The sequence below is a fragment of the Vespa mandarinia genome, chromosome 18 (assembly GCF_050613455.1).
Source record: "Vespa mandarinia isolate Hongniang chromosome 18, ASM5061345v1, whole genome shotgun sequence".
Lineage (NCBI taxonomy): Eukaryota > Metazoa > Arthropoda > Insecta > Hymenoptera > Vespidae > Vespa > Vespa mandarinia.
The window spans coordinates 4,213,214-4,236,726 of NC_140827.1; the positions used below are offsets into that span (position 1 = coordinate 4,213,214).

At 34.5% G+C, this 23,513-nt stretch overlaps 1 protein-coding gene across 9 annotated transcripts in view; it reads left to right on the forward strand.

Moving 5' to 3' along the window:
• Positions 1-23,513, forward strand: part of Poxn (paired box pox-neuro) — a 34,935-nt gene that overhangs the window by 1,390 nt on the left and 10,032 nt on the right. For 2 of the 9 annotated variants that reach the window (XM_085662367.1, XM_085662366.1), the window contains 2 exons: positions 11,732-11,876; positions 21,172-21,212. In XM_085662367.1, the coding sequence (XP_085518493.1) occupies positions 11,800-11,876; positions 21,172-21,212 (118 nt within the window). In that variant the 5' untranslated portion in view covers positions 11,732-11,799. Of the gene's footprint in view, positions 1-11,731; positions 11,877-12,012; positions 13,362-13,436; positions 13,728-15,811; positions 16,258-16,517; positions 16,724-21,171; positions 21,213-23,513 lie in introns of those variants that run through there. The other 7 variants (XM_085662369.1, XM_035874801.2, XM_085662368.1 and 4 more) reach the window with 7 other exon arrangements.

The following is a 23,513-nucleotide window of genomic DNA, read 5'->3' on the forward strand; positions in this document are numbered from 1 at the left end:
TTGTCTCTTACTCTCTCGCTCACTCTCCTCGGCCGAACGATTCGAAAGATCGTAGATAACAGGCACTTCGTAATTGGATGATTTTCATGGGGAACGGTTCTGGGGGCTGAGAGTAAACGATAAAACCACCGAGAAGACTATTTTTCTCTTTCTCACATTTGGCTTTCCCTCTCTCTTTCTCTTGTTCTCTTTTTTTTAATATATTTCACAACAACGTGTCAGTATGTAGTAAGATTGAAATGATCAGATTGTATAATTGAATAATAAGCTGGTAAGTGTATCTGTAGATTAATACATCATTTCTTTCTTATAATGTTCATTAATTCAATTAATTTTTTTTCTTGATCATCAAACTTATATGTCTTTCAAGATTTATTGATTTAACATGACTATTCATTTTTTAGTTTGTCACGAGCACAGTAATGAAATTTTTTAGTCAATAAATTCGGATAAATATGAATTTACCAAAAGACAATTTGAGATACCTACATATATATCTACCTAATAAGAAAGTATATCCCTTTTTGGGTTTGGTGCGTGTTGGCATGGACAGAACGTCTTAAATATCCAATCAAGAAACTCTCTTTCTTCTCCTTTCTTAATTGGATGATTTTCGTGCAGCATATACATTCTCTTTCCCTCTCTCTATCTTTCTCTCTTTCTCTTAGAATGATTTCGATACGAAATTGCAGTTGGACAAAACTTTTTGAGAGCGTGCACTCGAGAACATGTCTTCTCCGTTTGAAGAAAGAAAGAAACACTAAAGAAAAAGAAGCGAGAGAAAGAGAAAGAGATAGAAAGATCCTTTTCTTTCTTTCTTTCTTTCCTTCCTTCCAAAGAATTGTCCCTGTGTACCGCCGTCAGCAAGTTCGAACAATTTTAATTCCTCAATCGTGGCCGGTCTCTTTCGAACGAGTAGTAGAAGGAGAGAAAAGAGAAGTCGAAGTAGAAAAAGAAACGAAAAGAAAGAGAGAGAGAGAGAGAGAGAGAGAGAGAGAGAGAGAGAGAGAGAGAGAGAGAGAGAGAGAGAAAGAGGGAAAGAGAAGGCCGTTTGCAACGCGCAAATAATTGGGCAAAACTGCTTCTGGCGAATAATTACTCGAACGATCGAAGCCACAGAGTGTGTGTAGTAGTCAATAACAGCTCTCTCTTTCTCTCTTTTGCTAACTCTCTTCACCAAAAGGGAGGAACACGTCTAACGGAAGACCAACGAAATCCAAGAAATAAGCGGAAGCAAAAAGGACGAGATGCACTTTCTGCTTGAAATCTAGTAATGGATTCGAAACATCATCGTTTTAAAAGTTAACGATTATATCGAAATTATTAAGTTAATTTTGTTGAAATTATTCAGAAGGATATTCTTATGAAAAGTATCTGAAAAATACTTTCTACCTTTGGATATTATTCTTTGAATGAATTTTAGAGATCTTTTTACGACAGAAATATGTAAGAATTTTTATTGGATAATTTCTTGAAAAATCAGATTGTTGTATATATATCTATATAATTTTGTGTATGCGCATATATATGTGTGTGTGTGTGTTTGTATATATATATATATATATATATATATATATATACAGAAAATTTATTTATAACATTCATTGACAAATTTTATACATATAGATTTGCATTTATATTAGAATTTTTCTTAAAAAATTTCTTGTGTAATAAATTAAATTGTTATAATTTTACAATATATTTAAAAGGATTATGGAGACATTCAAGACACGAGCTCGAATCTTTCGCTACAAGAGGCGAAACTTCTTCCTTTAGTGGTCGTCGAAGAGTAGAGAGAGAGAGAGAGAGAGAGAGAAAATCAGTAGAGGTTTTTTGTGGAAGAACAAGAGACGAATCTCGCGATCGACGAGAGCATACAGGACCATCCGGATTTAATTGATATCGTCCGGTTCTCCGAGAGATGACTTTTAATCCGTAATAAATTTCGATCATGCACGGGAAGATTTATGAAGTTACGTCGCATCACGTCACTATGTCGCTAAAGATGGACTTCGGTGTTGTCCATCTTGTATATATCTACAACAGTACTGACGTTGCTCGAAGGAGAAAATTATCTACGTTTAAAAGTCACATTAGCAAACAGGATTGATGTCAATCTTTTCGCGTGAATTTACAATTTTATATTTAATTTATTACTAACAAGAAAAAAAGAAAATTACACAAGAGAAATTGTTAGAAACAATTAGAACTAAAGATGTAAAATTTACAGAGATAATGTTTAATCATAATCATTGGTATATAATTCGTTTATGATCAGACTTTTAACGCCTCTGGAAGAAATAAAGAGAAGCATGTCTGATCAAAGAGAAGAAGCAAAGGAAAATGCCAGAGGCAAGGCAGCAGACATCAGCAGCAAATTGGAGGCCGACATATTTCGGAGCCGATTTGCAGTTTCGACGTAAAACCAGTCGAGAGTGAATTCTCGAACATGAACCAAAAGATTCTTACGAAACGCCCTTAAGGAATATTCGTCAAGCTCTTTCTCGATTAACTTAAAAATTTTCTTTTCTTCGAATTCATGTCGAAATCAAATATACAAAGGAGAATGTGAACCCCTACGGAGATTCATGGAGCGTGACATCAAACCATCTGTTAGGATACTTACGTCTCACCGTGATAAAATATTAACCATAAAGTTGATCTTTCTATTTACGATGACATAGATATTGTATTAACTTTGTCATCGTGATTCATAAATAAATGCATGATCATGATTATGAACAAAAATTCGAAAATAAACCAATATTATAATTAAAAGACTTATAATGTTAATTGGATAATAATTAAATAGAAACGAATAGGATGATTTATGTGGTATGATTAATAGTGAAGGATAAATAGTCGATAAATCTTGTCACACTGTAATAGCAATCGAGAAACGGTGCGAAAGATATTACTCGGAAAGCAGAACTGCAGTGAAATCGGAATCCAAGTGTTGCCCTTAAGAGGATCGAATACCATGGAAAAAGACAGATAGAAATCGATGTTATCCTCTTGTCGGAGGGTTTCTGGTCGAGAAACAAAAAGTGAGAATCCGACAGCATACCTACTCGAGCGTGGGTACTTAAAGGGTCTACTGAAAGATCGTTTGCTCTGTCTCTCTGCAAGTACACGCGCGCACAGACGTACACACATTTATATATAAATGTATGTATAGGATGTCTGTATCGAAGGTGTGATATCCAAAGAGTTATCACGTTAATTAATCAAAATAATGAAATGGAAAAAGAAGTTGAAGAATATTTGGCATTCGCGATCTTCTCACTGATTATTCTCTTGTCACCCTTAAATTATCCTGAAAGAGTTCTTACCAATGTTTTACGAATCTCTGAATCTTTTCTTTTTATGGAACTGTTTATTTCGAAGGTATCGTCCAATCAGTAAATTAGTTGAATATTTCTTTTCTTAGATTTATTAGAAAGTTTTATACTTTCGAGCGCAAAAGAATATAATGCATTTGTATATTAAGGCTGACAATTATTATTAATATTAAAAATAGTCAAAGGGTAGATCTATAAATATAATTTGATCGTATGTGATTGAATCTTGGTTTTTAGATACTTTTCACACAATAATAATAATAATAATAAATAACTCTTTCTCTCTCTCTCTCTTTGTCTATATATATATATATATATATATATATATATATATATAGACAAAGACATATATATATATATATATATATAATTCTATTATATGTAATTAAATCTAATCAATGTCTCACTTTTAGATAATAATTGTTATATAAGGACGTTGATGTGGTATTAAGCGAATAGAAAATTGTTTGGAAGTACAGAAAGATATATGTAGACGGAGAGATTTAGCCAAAGTAAACGTGTCCTGAAAATCATCAGGTGAGGTATATATTCACCACTTGTGACTACCGGTCTCGCTTACATTCCAATTAAAGTCTCTGCTTATCATACATTCAATTAGCATAACTCATATGAAAAAAAGATAAAGGGCCATAACGAAGCGGCCCGTCAGAAAAAACTTCTTAGTCAAAGAGCCGAGGCATAAAACTCGAAGTGAGATATAGAAGCAATGAACCAGAGAGAAAGAAAGAAAGAAAGAGAGAAAGAGGAAAAGAAACTCGTAGGACCGCCGATCGACTCGCCGATGTAGCGACTCGAAGTCTTCTTACGTGCGAACGAGAACGTAAAAGCGTTAAAACGCGGACAAGAAGGAGGAAGAAGGCGTAGAAATAAATGAGAAGGGCTGGAGATGAGAGAGGAATCGCCGGTTACATCGTACAAAAGTCGTTAAGCCCGTTACGATCCTCTTGTATATACAAGCTTATTCAAGATGACATCTTCTTAATACTTCTCTTTTACGTACATGTATATACACACGTACACACACGTACATAATACGTATGTATCTATTTATCCATAATTATATCTATATTGTATCAGATCTCTTTAGATTAATACATATTTTTAATACACATGATTGTATAATGCTAAGATACTGCTCATAATTAGCTTGAAAATTCTATAACTTTTGAAACGTTGCAAGGGACATATTCGTATGTACATACATACATACATAAATACATACGTACATACATATATACACACACACACACACACACACACACACACACACACACATACATATATGAGAAAGAGAAAGAGAAGGGTATTATATATTTAGAAATGGTCACATCTAATTTAAAAAAGAAAGGAAAAAGGAATAAAGATGATAAAATCAAACCAGAAAATTTCCAAGTAAAGATACGATTCAGTAATTAGTATAAAAATTCTACAACGTTAACAAGTTAAAAGCTATATGACTACCTACATAACTACATACATATACACGTACATACACGAGAGTGAAGAAGGTATCGTTCACACCTGTCTTAATAAATATTCGACCTACGATGTTGTAGATAATGAAGAGAAAAAGAAAAGAGAGAAAGAAGAGTCTGTTAAGCACAAAAATCGAACTCTAACTCTGAACGTTGTCGAATCCGAGTAAGGAAGATCGGATTAATCGATCAAGAATAAGACTTGTAAAGCAGAGAAAGAGAAAGAAAAACGATAGTTAGTGGTATTGCTTTACCTTCTTAAACTCGCTCGCTCACAAGTACAGTTTTCTTTTCCTTTTACTTGATCAGCACTCGATTTCTTAATTAGCAGAGAACATTCCGGCTGACAGATCGCAACTTCTTTTTCTGGGCCAGCTGCGCGAACGAAGTGACTTTCGTCTTTGGCACCTCTCGATAATTCCTCTTCTTCTTTTTCTTCTTCTTCTTTTTCTTTGTCTTTCTTTTCTTTTCTTTTCTTTTCTTTTCTTTTCTTTTCTTTTCTTTTCTTTTCTTTTCTTTTCTTTTCTTTTCTTTTCATTTAAATCCCTGTCCCTTTTATTTTTAACATCGAAAGCGTTAAACCGTATCTTAGAAGTCGAATAATAAATTACCATTGCTCGATTTGTCTCCTCAAAGTACTCTGCCTCGTTTTAAATTCGTAACACCATTTTAAATACCATCGTGAATTTTTATTTTTTTTGTCTCTTTCTTTCTTTCTTTCTTTCTTTCTCTTTTTTTTCCCTTTTATTTGGAACAAATTCGATGAGAGATCGTTCCTGATTAAAAAATAATTGGATCTTAATTGGTCCTTCTCTCTCCGTAAAGTGTTTTAAGGTGAAATACAATTTCCAAGGTTTTTTTTTCTTCTCAAAGGCAAAAAGGATAGTGCATGAACTATGACCTTTGCAAAGATGCGCAGGAGAGAGAAAGGGAGAGGGAGGAAAAGATATAATTGGAAAGATTTACCAAATGTAAGTGGATGATTTTAGCAAACGAGAAAAGGGAATCTGACTATAGCGGTCCTCCGAAGATATTTATGAGAGAAAAAGAAAGAAATAGAGAGAGAAAGAGAGAGAAAATACGAAACAAGCTTTCTAACAGTGATTCTCATTGATATCATGAAAGAAAATCTACTGAAATCTATTACCTTTAATCATTTATTGATTATCTGCGACATTTATTATTTTGCGATATAAATTTATTAAGTCTAAAATATAAAGTGTAAATATATTAATAGTGAATTAATTTAGTTGCATTTGTAGGATGCTTTGGAAGGATCTCGGAGATTTTTTTTCAGAGACTTACGAGTTGAACAGCCGGTATTGCTCGAGAAGAGTCGAGAAGGATCCATGCATGGTAATGCGATGCAATAATCGAGTGAGTGAGTCGTCTCATCTCGTCTCGTCTCGTCTCGTCTCGTCTCGACTCGTCTCGTCTCGTCTCGGTCGCAAGGTTCGCCTATAAAACGCAAACGCGAACCAGCCCCGTAATTACTGGTGGAAGTGACTGCTTGCCGGTTAACGTTCCACCTCGTCCAAAGGGTTCATCGGCTCGATTGGTTTAGCTTGCCACCTAACGGTGTGCTGGTAAGCAACCATCCTCTCTCTTTCTCTCTCTCTCTCTCTCTCTCTCTCTCTCTTTGTCTTTATTTCTTCTGTCTTTCTTTTCTCTTTTTTTTTCCAGTGAAAATTCTGAGGTCCATTACACTGCGTAACAAAAATGTCTTATGAGATATTGGAATTATTTTTAACTAGAATGAGAAAAGTACAGACAAAAAGAAAGACAGAGAAAGAGAGAATTTCATTTATCTTGCATTAGATCTCTTTAATTTCTTAAAATATCAATACTTGGAGCAGCTGTATTTTTTTGACATACTTAGCAGCTGAAGAAAACTTCTACAAAGTTTTATACGAAGAGTTCACGCTTTCCATTTTAGATTAAAAAAAATTGACATAGATAAGACGATAGGTCTTTTAGAAAGTAAAATTATTTTTATTCGTTATATTTTTTCAATATTTTTTTTAGGTTTACACACTTACTACGTATACTTAGTATAGTTAATATATTGTAATTATGCTAGTAATATCATAATATCGTTTTTATTTGAAAAAGTAAAATTTAACACATTGAATACATAAAAAAAATACTATAATTATAACAAAACAAAAAAAAAATGAAATTATAAAGAGTTAAGGATATGGAATGAATTTAAAATAGCCTATTGAGAGAAAGAAAGAGACGGGGAAATATAAGAATGAATATATCAAATGAAAAGTATCAATGTCGATGTTCATTCTTTTGTAATGAATTACTCTGTAATTATCTGTGTCTCCTTTCGTTCTTTGCAAAGCAACAGGTGCAACAAGCGAACTTTAAAAACATATTAAAAAGACTTCAGAAAGAGGAACTCCTACCAATTGGGAATCGAGATTATTATAGGGTAAGAGAAGCCGTTGACTCTAACGAATGTCTAAGAGAGAGAGAGAGAGAGAGAGACTTTAAGATAAGAAACGAGAATAGGCTTTACTTGCCTTTCTTTTTTCATCTGGATTTTCATCGTTTACCCTTCCATGTACTTACACACACATAAAACTATGTATAAGTATATTTTCATACTGAATTACTTGTCCTTTCTTTCGGTATATACTTTGAAGAGATACACAGGTGGCCGTACCAGTAAGTTCCATTTCGCAACTCGTTTATCTCAATCAAATTTCGAGATATATAAGTATATAGTTCATTGGTCGATATCGATCACAATCATTAAAACAATTAAGATAAAAATGATGAAAATTTGAGATTCATTGCCATTGAAATGAATCATAAAAAGCAAATATATAGGATGTTGTACTCTTACAATATTAAAAATTACATATTTAATAGATTTGATTAAAAAAAAAAAGGAAAGATCTATTTGATGGTCGATAAGACTGAAGAATGAAGGAACATAATCCACAAGAGAAAGTCAATGTATGAAAGAGGAAGAGAAAGAGAGAGAGAGAGAGAGAGAGAGAGAGAGAGAGAGAGACAAAATCAGTAGGCGTTCCATATCGAATCGACTTGAAGCCTAAATTCGTGACACTTCACATGCACGAACTACTCTAACACAATCCTCTTTTACCCCTTTTTCACAGCAAAGCAAATTCGTTAGAGGATCCTAAGAAAGGTGACAAGAAAACATAAAAAAAAGAAGAAGAAGGGAGGTACTCGAAAAAAACAAGAAATAAAAATAAAAAAAAGGATAAAATAAAAATGAAAAAGAAGCGCGATATTTAACATCTGCCCTATAATAACGAACTTCATAAACGCACATACACACATACCAATCACTATACCAAGCCTAATCTTTTTGGATACTACAACAGAAGGGTCTCATTTGTAATTTATCGTTTTATAGATTATATCCTTTTTTTTTCTTTTTTTTTTTTTATAGCCTATCTAGTAAACGAAACAATGTCACGAAAAGTTGACAATTTGCGTAATTAATACGCTTAATGTCTCTCAGTGGTTCTCATCCTAAATCTCTTGTAAAATTTTTCGAAATTCTTTAGGATGCTTCTTAATTCTTTTCTCTTTTATTTTTCTACTTTTTTCTTCTACAACATCCAGTTCGAATCAGAGCATCGATATCACGCTAGTTTAAAGTCCCTTCTTGTCCTTAGCCATCCCTAAAGGTGCACCTGCACGGACCGGCTTTCTTCTTCATATTTTATCGACGGTTAGAAGAGCCAAAAATTACTGCACTCTTCTTCTTCTTCGCGGAGTCATTAACGAGTCGGCAGATTCGGTCGAAACGAGGCCAGATTAGCTACGATTAGCCACGCGTTCTTCTTATTTTTTCTTTTCTTTTCTCTTATTTGAAAAAGAGAGACTGAGAAATAATTATTCCTTCGAGTCCATTTACCTAAATATATCAAAATTCTTTAAGTTCTTTTCAACGTTAAAGAGATCGAGATATTAGTCTTAATTTATTTGCACTAGTGTTACATAAATTGATTCACATTTTATAGCATTTTCTATGGAATTCTAATTTGAGATGGAATTATTTTTCTCCAAATATTCTGAATGGAAATGAGTAGAAAAGAGAAAAAATGTAGACGTTGAAATTTGTGAACAAAAAAATAAAAAAAAATAAAAAAAGAAATGAAAGAGACAAAAGATCGTTGATTATGACCAAAAATAAAGTAAAAAAACAAAACGGAGAGATAAGTAATGAACGTTTATCGCTTGAAATTACATCGTTGTTATATACTGGGTGTGAAAATTATTATTTGGAGAGGTAGAATTATAGCCGGAGGATATAATAATTACACGGGGCACCAGAGAAAAGAAAGAGAATGATTGCCTTTAGATAAAAGACATTTTGCAGGGGCGATAATTGTAGCAAAAGAAAAAAAAGATTTTTGTAAGCTTTCACGTTTTTCAAGCTTCCCTTCGAGAGAGTATCTCAATAATAATTTACAACTCTTTATTTTACAACTTTACGAGATTCTTCGCTCTAAATACTTTTTCTTTTTTGTTTTTTTCTTTTCGTCCTTTTTTTTTTTACATTTCTTTCGGCAAGGACGAAGTATTCGAAGGCGAGCACAAATATTTGTATAACAAAGCTATATACCGCTCGTGGCTAAGACCACCGCCCATTATTGGCACCTGCCCGAAATAATAAAGCAATTGGTTAACGATTATCGAAATTCGCAAGTGGATGTGCCATCCATCCATCCATGGCTGCCTCGAGCTTAGCTTTCCATGAAATCTTTCTTACTCTTCGAATTCGATGCTGTTCCTTTTCGATGACCGAACATATTATGACGTTTATGTCGTTTATTTAACACCTGTGTTCATTCCTTACCTTTAAATTGTCCGACCAATGTTACCAAGTCTTAATAAGATTTGTAAAAACGCATTCTAAGACAAACAGAAAAAACTTGATTGCCTTACAGACATTTCTTTTTTTTTTATGCGTATTCATAGATTTGATTATAGTTTTATTATAGGTCTAAATTTTCATATTATTTTACTATACAACAACCATAAATCTTGCCTAATACAAAGCTTAATTATATATTTGAAAAGCAACTTTGCGACGATCATAAATGCGCTAACGAAAAGCCTAGATATCATGAATCCAAATTTATAAATAATATTTAATCATAGCTATATAAGTATATAAAAATAATATATATATATATATATATATATATATATATATATATATATATGTATATAGACCATCGACGAGAATGAATCGATCAACTTGTTAGAAAGTCTAGAACGAATGGAAGCAAACACACGGATAGAAAAGGAATAGAAAGAGAAGGAGGAGAAGAAGGAAGAGGTAGAGATACAGGAGAGGGAGAGGAAGGAAGGAAAGAGAGGAAAAAAAGCGATATCGGTGGGAGGTAGAGAAAAGAGGAGTAGGAGTAGGAGAAGTTTCGACTCCCTCGACGTCGGCGTCGTCGACGTTGACGTCGATCAACCGTCGGATTACGCATGTCCTGGCAGCTGCGCGCATCCTTCCTGGGCGTTCCAAAGAGCCGCCAATCGGTGTAACTCTCTAATAACGAGTGCTTCCTGAGTGGGCCAATCGTTGAAGAGGAAGGTATCAGTGCGGGTGTCATCGGCCATTCAGGAAGGCCGATCTTATCGTTCGAATGTGAAGGGGGCTACAGAAACGAAGGAAGGATGTGTTGCCGCGGCTTCCCTCTATACTAAACGCGACGATGATAGTAATCGCGATTCACTAATTCTCTTACCACTCCTTTTGTTTCTTCCTTTTTTTTTTTCTTTTTTTTTCTTTCTTTTTCCAGGGTGGCCCAAAAGTTCCTAGATGGGCCAAAAATGTTTCTATTAGGCGATTTTTTAAATAAATCGATCACTCTTTTTCGAGACATTGTGGGTTAATTTTTTTGTTCAAATGTGTAAAACTGTAATCCTAAGAGTAATTGATTTTTATTTAAAATCATCAAGAAACTTTGAGCTCATCCTAATCATAAATCATTGATATATTAGTTATAATTAATGTCAAAAGGAATTAGAGGAAAGGATGATAATGTTCAAAATTTGTTGAGAAAGAAAGAAAATGAAAAGATAATTTTTAAAAATAATTGAGAAGTACATTTCTCAAGTAAAAGACTGCTGTAGAAAAGAAGATCATGCCGAGGCCCTTCACCCTAATCGATCCATAGAAAATCGAGGATACACCTTGCGTCTCGAAATTGTCCTTTTTCTCTCTCTCTCTCTCTCTCTCTCTCTCTCTCTCTCTCTTTGTTGGACACGAAGATGACGAAGAAGATGAGGACGGCAATTCGGCCTCCATAAATTGCGATTTTGACCGAGAGATTAATATTTGATCGGGGCTGTGTACCCCGTGAAATCTTATGTGGGGAAGAAGAAGAGACCGGTCATAGAAACAAAAAAAAAATAAAAGGCAGCTCTCTTTCTAAGCATGCGAAAAGAGAGGACGATCTTGATGCATCTTCGACCAGCTGCCGGCGTCTTTTCGAAGCTAAAATTATTATTATCCTCTCGATGAAATTACACCGAGGAAATGTGCTCCTTCTCTCTCTCTCAGCCTCTCTCTCTCTCTGCTTAACTTCTTTTTCTATCTAAATTTATTTCCTACTGTTTCTTCTTTTTTCTTTCCTTTAATTTTCATTTCTTTCAAAAAGACAGAAACAAAATAATTGTTTCTTTTTCCCTAATTTTTCTTCTCTAATTTTTATCTATGTTATCATTTATCAATTTTTCTTTGCCCATTCACAAAGACATAGAAAATTCTTGGAGATATTACTTAAATAATCGCTCAAATCTTATTGCACGGTTCACAAGAGAAAAAGAAAGAAATACCAATATTATAAAAAAAATTCGATATAATAATTACCCATTATGTTACAGGTGTACCTATTATCGTCTCGTTGATTTGAAGAATAATAAGAAAAAGATCTTTCCGGCATAGTCCAATTATGGCAAAGGGAAGAAGGAAAGGAAAAGGTCAATTCTTGAAAAGGAAAATACCTGAAAACAGAAGTCCTATAGAAATGTTAGTAGAAAAAAAGAAACATTGAGGAGGATTAAAACATTGTCGAGGGTTCAAAAGAACGGGGGTTGGAAACATTTTCACCTGCCCTTTCGTCATCGTCATCGTCGTCGTCGTCGTCGTCGTCGTCGTCGTCGTCGTCGCCGCCGTTGTCGTTGTCGTCGTCGTCGTCGTCATCGTTGGCCGTCGGTGTTCGTTGCTTTCCGACATACACGATGAGGACGAGGACGAGGACGACGGGGTTGCCAGGCCACGACACGCTTTAACCTTCCTCTTTTAAAAAGTCCTACCGCCTCGCTCGACGCTCATAAATTAATCTACCGAACCATCTGATACTTTACTCCTCGTTAGGGGTGAGTTGCCACCGACGCTCTTTCTTCGGTATTACGTCCTTTTATCTGATTGACCCAACGTAATTTCGTGTTTCCTTTCTTGAAAAAATAGTTCCTTCACGCAAACCAATTGAAAATGCATGCTGAGTTCAATTGTTTCTTTCAATATATTAATCTTTTTAAGGATTACATAGTATAATAAAAATAATATGCTCGTATGTAATATTAGAATTTTCAATCGAACCAAATATGCAAATTTAACAAATTGCAATATTCATAAATAGATTAAAAAAGTAACAACGAAACTAAAACGCAAACAAATAATTAAAAAAATATTTTAATGCCGATCGTGGTACATACAACAGAATACATTGACATAAATCAGTTCATAAAACAAGAGTCGACGAAGCGAAACGAGCAGTGTAAGTGGGAGCAAAATAAAAGATCGAGAAGAGGGTTGAGGAGAGACGGACATAGACTGACAGACAGATAGAGAGAGAGAGAGAGAGAGAGAGAGAAAGAAAAACGTTCGACACAACATTTGGACAAACCGCAAAGAGCAGGAGACCAGTTAGGGGGCGATGATCCGTGAATGTGCACAACCTGTCTTCCTACATCTCCAAAGAGAAGTCAAGCATCGAGGAAGAGAGAGAAAGAATGATGCTATATACCAGGATGTCGAAAACCAAAAGGGATTTAATTCTAGTACAATGGTACTCGAGACGTATTCGAGTTGGATACGATTAGCCCATAGGGGGTCGTTAGAGTCCTGACTAGTATAAAGTTGTAGCGTGTGGTTAACCCTCCGTGTTTATTTGTCATTCGACACTCCATTTATTACCATTGATCTTTTCTAAGCCACAGAAAAACACTCATCAGTCTACATTAATTCGTCTTAATTTTTACTCCCACCCTTTTATTTCTAACTTGAGAAATTTACATAGTTTATTCAATTATTTTAATATAGACAATCTAATATATAAATAAATGTTAGGCTGATTCACATAAATGTCCTTACAATTGTCCTAATATATTTTAATTAAAATTTATATAAATGCCTCATTTTTAAGCAACAACATTAAACTTAATTTTAAGCAACAAAAATAAACTTAGGATCATATGAAAAAAAAAAGAAGAAAAAAAATAAAGGGAAAAGGTAGAGTAATCGACTCCCTCGCAATATCCTTAAATAATCGTCTCCGTTTATACCTGAAAATAATTATTCTTTCAGATCACTCGTTAAAAGGATGAACCGACCGATCCTCTCATTCAGAAAAAAGAGATAATGGATCCTTCTTCTCCAGCTTCCGTCGCGCACGCTTATGTGCATATATAAAAAAAGCGTCGCGACCTTCGTGACGAAAGAAGAGGAAGAAAGACGAAGACGAAGAAGAAGAAGAAGAAGAAGAAGAAGAAGAAGAAGAAGAAGAAGTATACAATAATTCTTAACCGCGTGAAACGCCTTTCGAACCGTGAAAGATGTCTGCTTTTGCCAGTAGAAAACAAGGGACCAAAATTGTAGGTATATAATTGTCCAAGAAAAGAGGAAGAAGGTGTATCTGTAAAGATATATATATATATATATTTATTTATATATATACTCATACACACACACACACACACACGCATTCTCTTACGCAAGAGTTCGCAAAAGAGATACGTCCTCCGAAAAAAAGAAAAGATGATCATACTTTTGATCTTCGTGGAAGGCGAAAAAACATGAGAGAGAAGGAGAAAAAGAAAGAGAGAGAAAGAGAACATATAAGTCGCGTGTCGAAAGTCGGTCGCGATTACATCTTCCCTTTTGAAAGAAAACGCCCAAGTTACAAGATACAACCTCTCTTCTTTCTACTTTCTTTTTATTTTTTCAACAAATTCCATGGATCATTGGTTTTTGCATTTCAAGAAATTTGGCCGCGTGTCTCGAAGAGGAATGGATCGTACGGTCGTCCATTCAAAATTTCGAAGGAAAGGTGAACACACGAGAGGATAATTTGAAGGACTCACGAGATACGCGAACAATTTTCTAATAAAAAGAGATGAATGTTATGTAAGACCCTTGACAATTCATCTCTTTCTTTCTTTCTCTATATACATATATATATATATATATATATGAGCCGGAGATTATGAAAGTGGTCCAAATCATTTGGGATATTTTGTGCGACGCTCTATTATTAAAAGTTTCAAATTACATAAAAAAATTATTTTTTAGGAATAAATATACAATGCTTACTTTTTTGATCTTTTTTAGAGAAAAATAATTTTTTATATAAATCAAATTCAAATGTATCATGATATCCCAAAAGAAATAATAAATTATTCAAAACAATTGGACCACCACTACTATGAATAGATTTTACAGTAGCTATCGGTAAACGGGAAAGAAGGAAAAAAAAGTGACCTGGAAAACTGTAAGAATTGATTTTTCGCATCTATAATTTCAGAAATGATTTGCCGTGTTGACGAAGACAACAGTTGCAATATGTGATCTAATTGTTTTCAACAGTGTATATGACATAGACCACTTTCATAATCACCGGCTCATATGTATATATATATAAAGAGAGAGAAAACAAGAGAAAAAATTCTAGCTAGTTAGTTTCACATGCAAAACGAAGAGGACAAAGAGAAAATTCGCGTGAGACGAAATGAAAAGTTTTTGAACATGAAATGAGTATGACGTGTACAAAAAAGAGCATGACACGTCACGCAGGAGCTACGAGTGTATGACCGCTCGACTTGTTAAGTCTCATAGGCGATTAAAAAATAATAATCGAAAGAGATTAGAAAAACAAAAGAAAATATACGTGAAAAATGATGAGAAACGAGAAGGTATAGAGGGTTTAAGAGAAGGAAAGAGAGAAGAAAACGGGAGGAGCGTATTAAAGTGCGGCCTTTGCCTGTCCCCACCCTTCGCACATCTTTCCCTCTCTACTAAACTCAGAGACACTGTACTTAAAGAGAAAACGGACACTTCTGAATGTTCATTCTAAAATTTACTCTAATAATTCAGAGGGAAGTTTAAAAATTAATTGTTTCAATTTCGATGTCGATATTCACTCAACATTTTTTTAAGCCAACATTTTATAATAATTATTTTATTATAAGGCGTTGTATTTTTATTGGGAAATACGCAACTATTATTAATTATATTCTCTCCCTACCTCTTCCTCTCTCTTTCTCTTTCTTAAATCTTAAAATAATACAAATAAAAAAGACAACGAATGAAATAAATATCACATCGATCTTATTATAGATCATCTTTCTCTCTTTCTAAAAGATAGAAATAAAACTAAAAGAGATAACAGAAATAAGCGCCATAACGACTTCTTATGAATCATCATTATCTCTCTATTCCTCTCGCTCTCTCTCTCTCTCTCTCTCTCTCTCTCTCTCTCTCTCTCTCTCTCTCTCTCTCTCTCTCTCTCTCTCTCTCTCTCTCTCTCTCTCTTTCTGTCTCTTTAAAATCTAAAATGTTAAACAAAACGAACCAATAGAAATCAAAAAAATCATGTTGGAGATCAATCACTCTGATCCGAATATCGACATCGAATATATTGTATATTGTATATAAAAAAGTGAGGAGATATATAAACCTGGTCGAAAGGGGATTTAGAGGGAGAATAGGGAGACATTGTGAGAGAGGGGGGGGATAGGAAATCGAAAGCAAAGTCCGTAACCCCCGTTTGCGACTGGGCAAGGCTTTGCTTCAGACACGGCGTGTCCTCGGCGTGGTCCACATCGTCTCCTCTCTCGTGTGTGCCCTTGTCGTTACTCTCCCTCTTTCTCTCTCTCTCTCTCTCTCTCTCTCTCTCTCTCTCCTCCCCTCTCTCTCTCTCTCGCGCGCGCTTTCTCTCTCTCTTTCCTTCAACGGTCTCAGATAATCAAGCTCGCGGAGACTCTCGTCCTGTCCTCTTCGAGCGCGCACGGCGCGTTTCGACGGCCAACCGCAGTCGCCCTCGTCGTTTGCCACCGACTTGCCACTCTTTCTCCTCGTGTCGTTCCACTACTACGATAAAAGGGAGTGCGCTTTCGGCTTTCCTTCTCTCGTAATTACTTGTATATAATTTTTCTTTTTTTTCCTCTCTCGATCACTCACTCATTTCTAATCTAAGAATATTATATAGAACGAGAGAACACGTACGATCGAAAAAGTTGAATTAATTTCTTTTTTTTTTTCGTGGTAGGGAGAGAGAGTAAAAAAAAAAAAAAAGAAAAGAAATAAGTGTGTTTTATGTGTTTTAATTTTGTCGCAAGGTGAATTTATTTTTTCATTGGAATATATAAATTTTTTTGTTGTATCTATTAGTTGACATTTTCTCTTCTCAATGAGAGAAGACAGTATTTCACGTGAGCTACTTAACATGTTTACGTCAAGAGGAAAGCACTAAACATTGAGAAGAGGTTTCTTTTTTTGGAGCCTGAAGATTACATTGTCGTTGGATGATATTGTTATTTGTTGTTTGGACGGCGAAGAGTAAACTAGGAGGAAGTCTGGATTATAAAAATCAACAGGTACGTTCGTTCTCTCTCACTCACGTATTTTTCGTCTTCTTCTTCTTCTTCTTCTTCTTCTTTTTATTTACTTTATTTTCTCCAGTTGGGATGAGAGAAAAAAACGTACCATGACGGACGTTTCCGCGTGTAATTGTCGGCCGGCATCGACTGGACAAATAAATTATCCTTGCCGCGAGTTTCTTGCCAATTAAAGCGATCCCCCCCTCGTTACGTACCTACTACCTACTCAGTGTGTAACTCAATGTCACGTCCGTGTTTTGTGAAAAAGATAGATATCGACGATGATCTATGGATGATATATTTCTCTTTCCATCTTTCTTTTCGTACAAAAACTTAAATTCTTGTCCAAAAATAAGAAAACGTTTGTTCTAAATATTTCGAATATTTTTTCTTTGAGATAATGATGATTTACAGAGATCGATCTGTATTTTCTCTTTTTCTTTCTTTATAATAACTATTTCTTTCTTCATAAATAACTTATAAATTTACTGATCGAAAGTAAATAAAAGCTTACTCTAAATATTGCGAATATTAGATACATATGTACATGTAATAGAAATTTTATATGGTTTAGAAAAATATATATAGTAGCTTAGAAAAATGTCAAAAGTTTCTCTTAAGGTGAGAGACAAAGTCCTGGCGACGGCGAGGAAAGAAAGCACGGCACGCCATCGCTTCATTTAAAATGCAAATTCGTTTGGCTTGGCGTGAACCAAGGCGGCCCGAATTATTCTAATTACCCCTCCGTCCTCTCTCCCATATACCGTTCTTTTATTCTTTTCAAGCATGGACAATATATAATGTTACAAGAGAGAAAGAAAAAGCCTATCGATCGCTTACCATTTGTATGATCATTAGTTTTCCAAATATTTCGAATGGAAGACTATGTCATGGATTTGACCTTTTTGATGTGTTAGTATATTTTTTTGCCATCATCATCATCATCATCGTTATTGTAGTTGTCGTCGTCGTCCATTATAATTGAAACTTTGTGATCGATCTTTTAATAAATTTCGTTCTTACGTATGAAATCTTTTTGGCTCAAAATTCTTGCAATTTTTCTCGATGAATAAAAATAAACGAAAGAAAAAAATTTATATATCGTTAATTTGAAGGGTAGATTAATATAAAAAGAAATATGTATGTATTTATAGATTCGATGTAGAAATTCGCGCCAAATTTTCTCAATGAACGAGAAGCGAACGAGTGAATATTTTGAAAGAAAGAAAAAAAAAGGATATAACTCAGGATGCGGTAAGCTGGCATGAGTTTACGCATAAGCGTGTGCAAAGTGTAAGTTGGAAAGAGGTATAGATTATCGTGCTAACGTGTTCACGATCCAAGCGAGATGTCGTGTTCATGTAGACCTAATATATTCAGATTTTTATGGCTGGTGGCGTATCGGAGATACGAGAGTCCACCACCCTCCCAACGCCCCCGCGACCCTCCTCGCGTACACTCACCATCTCTCTCTCTCTCTCTCTCTCTCTCTCTCTCTCTCTCTCTCTCTCTCTCTCTCTCTCTCTCTCTCTCTCTTTCTCTCTCTCTTTCCGTCAAACCTTCTCTTGGCGTAAGCACTTAAAGGCACACACGGGGTAACCTAATGAATAAACAAAAACTAGATTTAGCTTAAGGCTTACACACGTAAAAGCGTGACCTTAGCGACTATTTACTCGTAGCAAAAGCAAGGTTCTCAACCTAAATGGAAATCTCATCGTTATATTCGATTAATTTCATTTATCATGGTGTCTAATATGATGGAAAAAGATCTTGTTTGTCCAGCATCGAAATCACCGAAAAGAATGAGAGAGCGAGAAAGACAGAGAGTGTGTGTTGCGATGCTTGGAAAAATTCTGCTTGGTCAAAGGTACTTACTGAGATCGTGAGATCGTGAGAATGGCGTCGGTTAGGATGATAGGATTGCGCAGACACGTGTTTGTAAGAGTAACATCGGCAAAACAAATGGCATGCGAGAAATCTCATGCTCGCTGCTGCTGCTCTTGCTGCTGTTCTGCTTCGCCTTCTTCAAGTTCTCTACCTTCTACCATCTCCCTCTACAATCTACTATAATCGCTCAATCCTCATTATCGAGATATTTTGTTGGCAGGACAATGGCCTTTCTCAATGGCTTCTGTTATAATCTTTAACGATTCACGTTTAACACACGTTTGTTCTTATCTTATAATGGAAAAACAAAGGGGGAAAAGAATTATCGTTGAAATGAAAAGACATGAGACATGATCGTTCTTGTCTTGTAAGGAGAAAAAAAACTGGAAGAAAGAGAAGAGAATTATTCGCAAAAGTTGAAAGATATAAGAAACAGTGATTCTTGTCTTGCTACGAAAAAAAATTAATATCAGGAAAAAGAGAAGAAAATTGTTAAAACCAGAAGGCCCTGGACAAAATTGCAGTTGCATAAGGAAAAAAGAAAAAACAAATTGTATATTGTCAAAGAAATGAGAGAGAATAGTAGCATAGAAAGAAAGAAAAGAAAATTATATTAATTATTACTATTACTCTTGCCATTGTTGACAGCTATTTATGAAGAAGAATTAAATTATGAATTACTTAATGTCTAATTCAAAAGACACAATATGAAAGCACCCTTGTAATACAAATCCTCGAAAGACTAACCACAACAAAATCACTCTCAACTCCAACCACAAGATTAAGCCACCCTTATCGTACAGCCCCTCAAAAGACCATCCTCAAAAATCACTTTGAAATCCAAAATACCGCAAGAACAAAACTATCCTTATTTCTTAATCCTTCTCTTCCTTCCTAATAACGAAAAGGATCAAATCGTCAAACTCTTATGTCAAAAAATAAAAAAGTAAAAAAAAAGAAATCCCCCAAAAAATAATGTTGAAATTCAAAAAAGGTATTTCTCATAAGGATAGCCATAGGAGAGAGCGTAACGCGTGTAATAATTCGATCAGATTAAGGTCCCGAGCGAGGCCGAGCGTGTAAGCAGGCCTAATAGGGGGTAAGCATCGACTTCGAAGGAGGGTCGGAGGTCGATCGTACTCCGATGTACGTGGTGCACCTACTACTACTACTACTACTACTACTACTACTACTACTACTACTACTACTACTACTACTACTACTACTACCTTTACTCCTCCTTGAGTAGAGACCAAGGAAGCAAGGGTAAAAACGTTGAACGACGAGAAGGGGAAAGAGAGGGGGAGGGGAAGCTTTGGTAATCGCGCATTAATTTGCATCACAAAGTACACGCCACCCGCCACGCTACGCACGCATTCCACGTACTTTTCCGCTTTCTCTCTCTCTCTCTCTCTCTCTCTCTCTCTCTCTCTCTCTCTCTCTCTCTCTCTCCTCTCTCTCTCCTCTCTCTCTTTTTCTCTCAGACACCTACTCTCATTTCATATTTCTCTCCTTTTCTATCCTCATCTATTTTTTTCCTATTATTTTTTTACTGTACCTCCAAATGAAAATTTTGCAATCAAATTAGTGCTTTTTTTTTTATATTAATAATTCATAAAGTAATCTTTATAATTTTCTTAATTTAATTTAATTTAATTGACTGATTAATTAATTAATTTATTTATTTATTTATTCATTTATTTACGTAAATAATTTGTTTGGATTGACATATGCATTTATTAATTTAAGTGTCATTTAGTGTATGTAAACGGGAGAAAATGAGACGGAAACGAATTCTTACTTATCTCGATCATCTTTTTCTTCCTCTCTCTTTCTCTTTTTCATACTTGATTGTGGCCTAAATCTCTGTACGATCATATCTTATGAGAGAAATGAGAATCACGGTTGGCCGACTACCGGCAATATTTAGCCGCGCTTCGGCTTATCGGTACGGTTGCATATTTAAGGGTTGCCATGTCAAGCGTCAAGCGCGCCCTTTGAATACATTTAAATTCATTATCCACGGCGACTATAACTCCGTTTCTTCGCGCCACTTCCATGCCACTCTTGTATTGTATAATAAAGACTCCTTATAAGTTGTATTTAATAAGTATATATATGTATTGTACATACATATTGTATATGTGTATATACATATATATATATATATATATATATATTTATACATATACATATATTTCTTGGAGAATCAAAAGGTGACTAGGTCATTCGTTAATTTATTTACATTATTTTATCCCGATAATTCGGAAAATTCAAACTCATATTTATTTGACTATCATTGAAACGTATTGAGAATTATTTAAATTATAAACTTGTTGATATTTTAGAAAATTGGTAAAAATTTGTATTAGAAAAGTGAAGAAATTTTTATGAAAAAAATCATTTGAATTCATAAAAACCAACTTTTTTATATGATATTCTCTCATCCCGAATTTTCAGTATATATATATATATATATATATATATATATATATATATAAAAATTCTAACAATTCTAAATTTTAACAATTAATTATAACAATTCTAATTTGTTTTAGGAAGAGAACCGAAAAGAGACGTTTTACCATGCCGCATACAGGTGAGTCACGAAGGTTAGAATTTTCAGCTTTCAACGATAAATCAAGACAACATATCCGCGAGAAAAGGAGCAACGAAAGGGAGAACTCTCATTTTCTTCTTTTTCTTTTTCTTCCTCTTCTTCTTCTTCTTCGAAAGAGAGATCAAGATCGAGATTGGATCGAGAAATATATTAAAATCGAGAACGACGAGTATACCTTTTGATATCTCCGTTTTTTTTTTATATTCACTCGAGAATGATTTATAAAACGTCGGATTATAAATTGTCGTTAATCGTTTCAAGACGGCAAGATCAAAAGGATCGATATATTTAAGATTTAAGAAACTCTTTCCAATATCGGTAGAAATCAAAATCATTTCACTATAAACGATTTTAATGATACTCTTTTTGAGGTTTCCCTTATTTCATTCACGTATTACTAGTTCTCGATCTTATCTTCTTCTTCTTCTTCTTTGCCTTTCTCTCTTTCTCTCTCTCTCTCTCTCTCTTTCTCTCTCTAAAAAATAAAACATTTCGATCATTTAAGTTTACGATCTATGGATCTTATGGACTGTTTACGATTTTTCATTTTTTTTCCTTAAAAATTTGTCACTTCGATATATACATATACATACACGCACACACAGACAGACACGTTATATATAATTATTATTATCCATGGTCAAAAAATCTTTGGACGTTATTTTTTTCTATTTTTTCTCTTCGCCAACAAAAGAGAGATATCATTCTCACTAAATAGAAAAACTTCTTTTATTTATATATAATCATATTTATAAATGAGGTAAATAAGTAAATGGTGAGAGAGTTAAAGTAAAAAAAAAAAAAACGAAAAAGAAAGGAACCCCATGAACGTTGAGAAAAAAGAGAAAAGGTGCATACGATATGGCGTTAATATAGGAAGATAATATCAAAATAGGAAGGGATGAGGAGCCGACCATTTATAAGATCATTTTCATTAAAGGAATATCGGCTTATTAAGCACTTATTAAATACTTGAAGAGTTCTTAAAAAGAAGAAAGAAAAAAAATAAGATATAAAAGAAAAACAAAAAGTTCATACTCGAGAATTTCTTTAAGAAAACAAACACACGTGTGTACAAGATAAAAGGAGAGAGAGAGAGAGAGAGAGAGAAAGAGAGAGAATCTATTAGCTTAGATGTATCGTGATTGGAGGTAAAGGCAGGTGTATAGAGTTCGGGCAGAAACCTAAATGGCATTCGTGATAGCGATCATTTCCGGTCCGCATTAGTTTACCGTCTCTCGAGCAACGTAAGCAACATATCGGGAATATATATATATATACATATATATATATATATATGTACATAAAGTGCTTAAAGATTGCAACGAAGCATCCAAATGACACTACTTTTCCTATTAATGTCACATTTTCAATGGCGAATTTTTATTTTCCATCATACATGTATATTTAACACCATACATCCACATTTAATATCATACATGAACACTTGACATCGTAAATGTACATTTGACATTATAACTGCACATTTGGCACCATTAATACACACACACACACATATATATACTATATATATATACTTTAATACATATACGCATATGACATGATAAATGCATCAATGAACATACATGAATGAATCCAAAATTGAAATCATACATGTTCATGTATAACACGTACATAAATACACATTGAACATTATAAATCGAGCATATATACGTAGTCATATGTTTTCAATTTACGCAGATGGAACGTTAACGTTCACAGTGTTATGAAATTCTTTCGTTATGGGAGATGAGAAACGTCGGGTTGCATCGGATTCGCTTGATTTAGCGGTGTGCAATTCGGTGCAGTGCAGTGCAGTGCTGCGATGTATAGCAGTGTCGGTGCCGATGCCAGTGCCGGTGCATTCAGGATTATTTTTCAAAGGCATTATTTTTCGTGAATTCGGACCAGCTTGATTTTTATGTAGATAGGACCGCCTTCCTGCTTGCTTTTTGCCGTAATAATAATTTGGCCCTCTCCCTCCTCTGGTTCTCCTATACTCGTGCTCGAGACCGCTTGGTATAAGCGCTATAATTTCCTCTACTTATTCCCCTCAGGCCAATTCAGGTAGTAGTTCTCTCTCTCTCTCTCTCTCTCTCTCTCTCTCTCTCTCTCTCTCTCTCTCTCTCTCTCTCTCTCTCTCTTTCTCTCTCTTTTTGTCCAGAAATTGTCACAAACAACAATATAGTAGCACAATGTTTACAAAATCAATTTTGTTTTTTTATGGTCAGAAGAATGATTGAAAAAAATCATTAAACTTACATCAACATTATTTGATCG